Source organism: Terrapene carolina, unplaced genomic scaffold, assembly GCF_002925995.2.
Source record: "Terrapene carolina triunguis isolate 2854851 unplaced genomic scaffold, T_m_triunguis-2.0 Scaffold247, whole genome shotgun sequence".
Lineage (NCBI taxonomy): Eukaryota > Metazoa > Chordata > Testudines > Emydidae > Terrapene > Terrapene triunguis.
Window position 1 is genome coordinate 9,648,222 of NW_020664598.1, and position 9,969 is coordinate 9,658,190.

General features: G+C 42.7%; 1 protein-coding gene across 1 annotated transcript in view; it reads right to left on the reverse strand.

The window, feature by feature from the left end:
- The window catches only part of STAB2 (stabilin 2), a 143,036-nt gene that overhangs the window by 55,358 nt on the left and 77,709 nt on the right, over positions 1-9,969 (reverse strand). The window contains exons 30-34 of the mRNA XM_024198768.3: positions 8,552-8,680; positions 4,645-4,701; positions 3,033-3,128; positions 2,042-2,237; positions 176-271 (exon numbers count right to left, since the gene is read on the reverse strand). Coding sequence (XP_024054536.1) covers positions 176-271; positions 2,042-2,237; positions 3,033-3,128; positions 4,645-4,701; positions 8,552-8,680 — 574 coding nt within the window. The remainder of the gene's footprint in view (positions 1-175; positions 272-2,041; positions 2,238-3,032; positions 3,129-4,644; positions 4,702-8,551; positions 8,681-9,969) is intronic.

Consider the following 9,969-nt stretch of genomic DNA (forward strand, 5'->3'; position numbering starts at 1 on the left):
TTCACAGTCAGGCTGAGGGTCTCATTGCCTTTCTGTAGCCTTGGGAGGCTGCTTGTTACCTGGTATTGTGGGAGAGAACCTTAAGTACACAGTGCATTGGGATGTATTCCTTGCCACTGCTCTGCATTCCAGAACACATACTAACTACGTCAGAGAAAGGAGAAGGCACACTTACCGCTCTCACATTTCACACCTCTCCAGCCAACGTCACACTCGCAGGAGCCATCGCCCTCAATCCCACTGCTGCATTTCCCATGGACACAAGTACATTCTAAATGCACAGATGTAAGTAAACCACTTAAAATATGCAGTGTAACATAGACTGTGCATAGCAGAGCAACAACTGAGACATTAGATGGGTCGCCTGTTTGCACTCTTCCTACACACTCCGTTTTCTAATGTACTTTACTCAGTTGTATATCTCTAGTATATAGACATTTAGTAGAGATGCCTATAATATTTTCATACACAGAAGAATATAAATGACTCAACGGATAATGGTCTGGATATTTGCCTTCATTTATGACCATCCTGTCCTACCAACACTATGCAAGCATTCGACTGTTTCCTGCCTCCAATGACTGGTAGAATGTTACATATATACAGTCACTATTTTCTTTGATTAGGTATGGATTTAAAATAATGTGCATGGATTCTACATTGATTTTAGCCCATTCCCCCAGTGCAGAATGCACATGCCTTTGCAATAAACTTACTTGTAAACTCTTCCCTCTTCCCAATCAGATGTGTGACTGCAACACACAGGTAGATACAGCAGTGAAGCCACGGCAGCATGGGCAGCAACATGGGCTGGACAAGCACATCTAGGACCCTTGTCATGTACTTGAGCAGCTTGCCCATGCCTTAATTCCCCTTTCCTGCCTTTGAAAATCCCTCTTAGTGAGTAGCAATCTATTTAGAGAAATGTGCGTGGCGTGTCTGTTTGCCATTTAGCAGAGAATAAATCTAAAAGCATAATTGTATCACTGTCAAGTTAATGTTTCCAGTTAGGACTTTTTAACTGGAAATGACAGAGATGAGAGGTGAAAAGAGCACGAAGGGGAAGATTACACACACATCCTGTCTTGCCATTAGCTGCTAGACCAAGGCAATGATATGCAGGCTCAGCAGGTGGAGTCAATGAGCAGAAAAGTGCTGTGAAAAGCAGAGCAGAGGAAAACCACCACCAGTAGGGTCAGAGAAGGCGCTGTTGTGGTGTCATGCATGAGACTGGCCCAGTGTAATGTGGGCACGTGGCCTAAGGATGCTAGTAGTGGAAATACAGTAATGACAAGAGTGCTTTGTGGGTAAAGGGGTGAACCTAGATGGGTCAGAGGGAAAGAGATTGTCCCCTTCTTGGGTGGAAGGCTTAAGTTCAGACTTCTTAATTTTAAACTAAACTATATGGTGTACAGTGTTGTGAACTCTTTGCAACTTTATTTCAATTTCATGGTATTTGCTATTTTTCATAAAGGCCCAGATCCTGTTAATAACGTAATCATGAGAGAATCTCAGCTTTCATTTAAAAATAAGTAAGTTTCCAACCCTCATGGCGGCAGAGAAAAACTCAAAAATATGACTTGTGTGTAACCTAAGGGCTCAAGAACAAACAAACAAAGAAATACGTCCCTCAATTTTCTAGAGCCAGTCATTATTTTTTTTGTCTGTGACTCAATTTTTGAACACTTGGTGTTGGCAATACTGGGTATAGTCTTCCCCAAGAGCCTGCAAATATCCCCTCTCTCACTACATTTTATATAATATGTATGCATGTAAAGAAAGGCTGATTTCCCTCCCTCTTATGCCATTTTTACACAGTTGTAGCTCCAGTGACTTCAGTGGAGTTATTCCTGATTTACACCAGTGTAAGTGGGAAGATAATTAAGGCCTAGAGCATTGAGAGGATATCGAGGCAGAGGGTTGAGAGAGCTGAATCATATGGCCACTGAATTCTGAAATAATTTCAGAGATTTCTGGCTGGTCAACTTTCCACCTGTCAAGATTTGAGACGATATCTGCATTGTCTGGAGTCATTAATTACCTTGATTGCAGTTGCGACTATATTTGCCTTCAATACATTGCTCACAGGCTGTTCCATTAAACCCCTCTTCACATTCACACACGCCTGTGCCATTAACACCATCCAAGCAGATGCCATTTCCAAAGCAGGCATTTCCACTTTTCCCTGGACAGGGCTGGCATTGTTGACCAAAGAAACCTGCACAGCATTCTCTGGTCTGAAATGGAGAAACAACATAACAAAGGTTAGAATTGGGGCTTTTAAGCCACTTCCCTGTGTAGGGGACAGTGCAGAATCACAGTGCTCCAGCAGAAGTGCCAGAGATCTCACTAGAGAAACACAATCTGTCCTGGGGCTGGTTCTTATGCATGGGCAGGTGAGCCGTAGAGCAGATGACTTCCCCGTGCAGTGGATCAGCCCTGCTCTATGGCCTAATGTGGAGAAGGCTGGGCCATGGCTCCACCTCTGACTGCTTCCTTTTCAGACTCCTGCTCCCTAGTGGGGAGCGAATCCAATTAGTTCCTGTGCTCCCCACAGTGCAGCGTGTAGGGATTGCTATTGCAAGAAGTTTCAAAGAGTTACTGTTCTCTAACCTCTGCTCCCCTTCCCTATCCCTGCACAGTCCCCCGCTGCTGAACTGCTTTCTGTTCTGGAAATGTCACAATTGGATGGCTTGCCATTTTCACAACCGTTTTTTCCCCCAATTTTTAAATTAAAATCTCTATTATTTTTGTGAAAAATTTTGTTTTAATCTAAACAGCATTTTTCAACAGAAAACTTTCAACGAAAATGTTCCAACCCACCCTATTAAACTTCTGATCACTCACCGTAACTGGAAGCTATTCTGATAAAGAGGCCTACTCAGCAAGTCCTTAAATCATGGGGCTGGGACTGCCTTTTTGTACTGTGTTTGTACTGCACCTGGCACAACGCGGTCCTGGACCACGAGTGGGGCTCCTAAGGGCCACCACAAAACACATCATAAATAACAATAATGAATAATAATACTTACAATGATATTTTTAATGCACTTTGGCAGGCATCCAATATGAATGGATGTCCTTCCCATAAAGTTTTCAGTATAGATGCAATATTTCTTCTCTCCTAGCTGTACAAAAGTTGGCAAGACAACTGCTTCAGTGTTTGATATCGCACAACGATTTTTAGACATTTAAAAAGGGTGTCAACTTTGTGTAAACAATATACTCTGTACATCTGTAAATAGTCAGCCCGTGTTGGTAAATATGTTCATAACATATGCTAAGAAAATATTCTCTGATGTAAAAATAAAGTAGGCAAACAGATAATTAGCTAAATAATTTACAGTCAACTTAGCCAAGTGCCACTGTGCAAACCACCTCAATTTAAAACTAGTCACCTTTGTCCAAAATTTGAACTGAAGCTTTTTTGAAATTTGAAAAATATAATTTCTTTAGGTCTTTATTTTTCTTTTCTGGCACTTTTCTGAACTTCCTAGTTGTTTCTGAAGAAGGATGTGCCAAAATACTGTGAAAATGGCTGTCTTTACGTTATTCTAGGCCTGAACCGAAGCAGGAAATGCTAACAATCTTGGGAAAGCCCATTCTCATAAGACAGCCAGCCTAATTTTGTAGTCCCAAATTCAGATAAACATCCAGTCACCTGGGTATTTTTTAGAACTGAAATGCCAAAATTCTTGAGGTTTGTCCATCACTATTTTAGTATGGCTTTGCTAACCAATTATCTGAATAAAGTGGAGGGAAGTTTACAGTAATTGTGTAGACTTTTGTAATCACATTACTGACATAATTATTTGGCCTTAATAATAAATAATAATAATAATAAGAAAAGGTATACAGCAAAATCTACTCATACTTAATCTAGATTCCTTAAATCCTAAAGATTTAATTTAAATCTTAATCCTAAAGAGCAGTCTGCCCATAAATAAAATCCCAGGATGATATAACTCCTAGGGACTATTTGGCTTCCCAAGGATATTATCTTGCCACTGATGTATCCTCACTGGCCAGAAAATGAAATGTGTATGAAACAGATAACTGGGAGATGGAAAAGAAAAAGAATTCTCATTAAATGTTCAAAACACACTATAACATTAATCCCTCACCTAGCGCCAGATCATGTGCCCCTTTACTCCACTCTCATGATGCAAATGGACCCCAAAGCTGCCCTATAAGGCTTTCTTTTGCATAGAAGATTCCCCAGCTGCCCCAGAGCCAGTATAGTGGGCTCTGTTCTATTCCCAGTCTCCCACCCAATGTAGGGATTGGGAGGGACCCTGGCCAGAGCGCTTTGCCTTTTAGCCAGCACTGTTTAGAGCAGTCTTGAGAAGGCTCTAATGTATGCCAGGGCCTGAACTGGCTCAGGGATTGGGGGAGCATAAAGTTATCTTTAAATTACCTTGTTCCCACCCTCCTGGGGCCCGAGGCAAGAATGGCTCAGCTGGACTCAAGGGCTGTTGGGTCTGAATAATTTAAATAAATGTAATAGACCAAATTCACTGAGGTAACTCCATTGAAATTAATGGGTTTCCACATGGGATAAACTTGGCCCATTAATTTCTCTCTGTATTAGAATTGACAATGATACAAACTATGTGCACTTAAGGTTAATTATAAAATACTTACAAATTCTTTAGTTCCAGGAGGGCAGCGTGATCGATACGAACACAGGTTGCACTTTTCCTTGGCAAACACACAGGGGTACACAGTTAAAGGTTTACACTACTGCAGATAGTTTCAACCTATGTTTCTATTCCCAGCCCTTGGGGGAATCAGGAGATATAAAACAGTGAAAGATCATCACTTTGGAAAACTAAGGATTAGGGCTGTCGATTAATCGCAGTTAACTCACACGGTTAACTAAAAAAAAATTAATCGCAATTAAAAAAAATTAATTGTGATTAATTGCAGTTTTAATTGCACTGTTAAACAATAGAATACCAATTTAAATTTATTAAATATTTTGGATGTTTTTCTACATTTTCATATAGTATTCTGTGTTGTAATTGAAATCAAAGTGTGTATTATTTTTATTACAAATATTTGCACTGTAAAAATGATAAACAAAAGAAATAATATTTTTCAATTCACTTCATACAAGTACAGTAGTGCAATCTTTGTCCTGAAGTGCAACTTACAAATGTAGATTTCTTTTGTTACATAACTGCATTCAAAAACAAAACAATGTAAAACTTCAGAGTCCACAAGTCCACTCAGTCCTACTTCTTGTTCAGCCAATCGCTAAGACAAACAAGTTTGTTTACATTTGCAGGAGATAATGCTGCCCACTTCTTATTTACAGTGTCACCAGAAAGTGAGAACAGGCATTCGCATGGCACTGTTGTAGCCGGCATTGCAAGGTATTTATGTGCCAGATATGCTAAACATTCATATGCCCCTTCATGCTTTGGCCACCATTCCAGAGGACATGCTTCCATGCTGATGACGCTCATTAAAAAAATGTGCTAATTAAATTTGTGACTGAACTCCTTGGGGGGAGTACTGTATGTTCCTTTTTCTGTTTTACCCGCATTGTGCCATATATTTCATGTTATAGCAGTCTCGGACGATGATCCAGCACATGTTTGTTTTAAGAACACTTTCACTGCAGATTGGACAAAACACAAAGAAGGTACCAATGTGAGATTTCTAAAAATAGCTACAGCACTTGACCCAAGATTTAAGAATCTGAAGTGCCTTCCAAAATCTGAGAGGGACGAGGTGTGGAGCATGCTTTCAGAAATCTTAAAAGAGCAACACTTCAATACGGAAACTACAGAACCCAAACCACCAAAAAAGAAAATCAACCTTCTGCTGGTGGCATTTGACTCAGATAATGAAAACGAACATGCGTTGATCCTCACTGCTTTGGACTGTTATTGAGCAGAACCCATCACCAGCATGGACACATGTCCCCTGGAATGGTGGTTGAAGCATGAAGGGACATATGAATATTTAGCTCATCTGACATGTAAATATCTTGCAATGCTGGCTACAACAGTGCTATGAGAATGCCTGTTCTCACTTTCAGGTGACATTGTAAACGAGAGTGGGCAGCATTATCTCCTGCAAATGTAAACAAACTTGTTTGAGCAATTGGCTGAACAAGAAGTAGTACTGAGTGGACTTGCAGGCTCTTAATTTTTACATTGTTTTATTTTTGAATGCAGGTTTTTTTTGTACATAATTCTACATTTGTAAGTTCAACTTTCATGATAAAGAGATTGCACTACAGTACTTGTATTAGGTGAATTGAAAAATACTTTTCTTTTGTTTTTATATAATGCAAATACTTGTAATCAAAAATAAATATAAAGTGAGCACTGTACACTTTGTATTCTGTGTTTTGATTGAAATGAATATATTTGAAAATGTACAAAACATCCACAAATATGTAAATAAATGGTATTCTATTATTAACAGTGTGATTAATCGCGATTAATTTTTTTAATCGCTTGACAGCCCTACTAAGCATCAAAGACTACCACTCCAGCTGGATTGCCCGGCAATGTAGGGCGTATATCACAGCAGGACTGTAGGGATTTCCCATGAGAAGATTCCTACCAAAGAACTCTCATTGTGGAGAAGTGTAAAGGCTCTACAGGCCCAACAGCCAAAGGAAATCCATCCCAAAGAGTTCCTCATAGCAATAACATTAGGGGACAGATCCTCATCCTTGGCTCTACCCCTGCATCCTACTCAGGCAGCACAAGGGTAATGGTGAGTTGCCTTAGCACAGGGGTGGCCAACCTGAGCCTGAGAAGGAGCCAGAATTTACCAATGTATATTGCCAAAGAGCCACAGTAATACATCAGCAGCCCTCCATCAGCTCCCCCCCCGGCAGCTCCCAGCACCTCCCTGATCAGCGCCTTCCCCTCCCTCCCCACACCTGCTGATCAGCTGTTTTGTGGGGTGCAGGAGGCTCTGGGGGGGCGGGGGAGGAGCGAGGGCACTGCAGGCTCAGGGGAGGGGGCAGGAAGGGGTGGAGTTGGGGTAGGGCCTGTGGTTGATCAGTGAGCACCCCCCGGCACATTGAAAAATTGGCACCTGTAGCTCCAGCCCCAGAGTCGGTGCCTATACAAGGAGCCACATATTAACTTCTGAAGAGCCATATGTGGATTCGGAGCCACAGGTTGGCCACCCCTGCCTTAGCAGGACAGCTAGGGATTCCCTTCTCACAGGGGAAATCCCTATTGGTGTAGAGTCAGCTATGCACATAAACCCTGCTTCAGCAAAGCACTTAAGCATGTGTTAACTTTAAGCACATACTTATGACCACTCCTATTCAGCTATGCACATACTTAAGTACCATTGACTTAAAAGGGACATAAGGACATGCTTAAGTGCTTTGCTGAAGCAGGGCCCTAGTTGGGGAAGAGTTTTCTAGGGGGATCCAAGTGTCTATACTGAGGAATCCTGGTGTAAGACTGAGCAAAGGGAAATGTAGGCTTCTAGGAAAATTTGCCTGACAGCAAAACATGCTAGTTTGTGCAATAGTCTCCCCAGGCAAATAACAGAAGCACCAAAGCTTGAGTCACTTAAATTTGAACTGGAAAAAGCACAAATCTTGCATAGTAAAATGCCTTTTCCAAGTCTAATTTCTGTGCCATGCCAGCCTTAAGAACAAGCAAAGTGAACTGTCTATGGGCTGTCCTATTTGCCTCTCCAGGAAGGAAACCATTGACTGTTTGAGCATTGGCCAGCTAAACCCAGGGTTGAGAGTTCAATCCTTGAGGGGGCCATTTAGGGATCTGGGGCAAAAATCTGTCTAGGGATTGGTCCAGCTTTGAGCAGGAGGTTGGACTAGATGACCTCCTGAGGTCCCTTCCAACCCTGATATTCTATGATTCTACGACTGTCAGCCCCATGGAAAACCACATCCTGTTCTCCAGAGGAAGGTAGAGCCAGTGCTTAATTTGTGCCAGGGCACCTCTAGGCTTGGGCAGTTCATAGCCCCGGCACCTCTGGGCTTGCTGCATCAGTTATGAATGTAAAAAAATTGCTTGAGCCCTGGCACTTCTTTTATTACAAATTAAGCCCTGGTCATTGCAATTTGTCAATTGGTCTGATCTATGTGAAGAACACAATGGGCAGGAATGCCTTTGTTAGCGGTTAAGAATGGGAATGGATGTGTGTAGAAGGAATTTACATCTCAGAATGGAAAGAGGAACTTCTCTCCTGTAAAAAGTTTTGTTCAGAAGGTATTTTCATTAAGCAAAAGTGGACAAAATCCAATCAGTGGTTATTAAAGCGGTGGGTTAACTTGGGCCCATATTGATATACTGAAATCTGGCGGGGACAGTGGGCTTACTGCTGTGATGTTGTTATTGTATTCAGGCTGTTAATATACTGACTGCAGAATCAAAGTAGTTTTTATATGATATCAAAGCTACTGCAGGAGTTTGTTGTGGAAAATTCAAACATTTTTGACTGCTCAATACAATGCAGTATGTCCAATATGCCTTAGTTATATTTTCGTACTAACATCTATGACAAATTTTAAAGCAACAATCTCAAACAAGACATAACTTACGGTTGTAATCACAGTATCATTGATATCACACCTGTTCTTCTGTATTTCCAGAATTTTTCCCAATCCATGGATAACACCTTTGTCAGTTGCAATATTTGTGTAATTTATAGGTGCCTCATTGATGTACAGCTGTAAAGGAAATGCAGTCCGTTAAAATACAGTAGATCAGCTGAACTGCACAGCAGTAGTACTGACTTGACAGAGGAAATAGACTCAGCTGGGGGCTATAACAAAAAATATTGCCCAAGGAGATCCCAGACTGAAAGAGTGCTCTGGAGTGGTGATGGAAGAAAGAAGGAACAGCATAATGTCTTCAATTCTTCAAACCATCCCTATTCAACAAACCACCTAAGAACATGATCAGGTTTATGCACATGTTCGTGTCCCATTGATGTACTTAAGTGTTTTGCTGAACTGGGGCCTGTGACGGGGTGTGCGTACCCCGGCCTGGGCCAGAAGGGGTTAACACCACACTATGGGTGGAGGGAGTCCCACCCCTCAGACCGTACTGGGCATGCTCCAAGTGCTATGCCAGTACAAAAGGGAGCAGCCCGGCTCAGTCGGGACTGATCACCGGTGAGGGAGGATCTTTGGTGGAGTCTCTAGCTGAGGAACCATCACAGCCCTTGCTTGCGGGAGCCGGAGATCCCGAGAACCAGACTGGAGATCTGTGGCCAGTGGAGCCCCAGGGAATTATCCATGCTGAGGAGCTTGGAGACCCTGATACCCCATTGACTACAGCTTCAGGAAGCATGGTAGGAAGTGACCCAGGGAGTGGGGCAAGTGGTATCTTCAACTCATGCAAGGTCTGTGTGTTTTGGTTGGATTCCCTGCTGACCCAGTGGCAGACCACTTCACCACAGATAGGGCCCTGGTTTGGGGCCCGGTGCAGTCGGGTGGGTCTGGGTCCCCCTACCCAGGCTGCCATACCCCTGGTGGTGGCCCCTTGGGTATTGGCCTCTAGGCCATAGTGCCCTGTATCTGGGGGCTGTTATATTGACTCTGGACACTAGGCCACACTATCCTGAACACAAGGGCTGCTGTATTGATTCTGGTCACTAGGTCACGCAGCCCTGGACCCAAGGACCGCTGCTTTCACTCTGACTCTTGAACCTCAGTGTGGTGAGGTCCGAGACAGTCGGGCAGACAATAACCATGGTGTCCACACACCCACTATCAACCCCGGCAGGAGATGGGGGTGTGCATACACCCCCACAGGGCCATCACATGAAGGATAATACTGTGACTAGAGAATAGGACCAGGAGCAAGGAGGTCTGGGTTGTTTTCCTGGCTTTGCCACAGATTTGGGCAGTTCCTGTCCCTTAGGTTCTTCATGAATAGAAAGGGTGTTGTGAGGATAAATTCTCCTGTCCCTTAGGTTCCTCATGAATAGAAAGGGTGTTGTGAGGGTAAATTC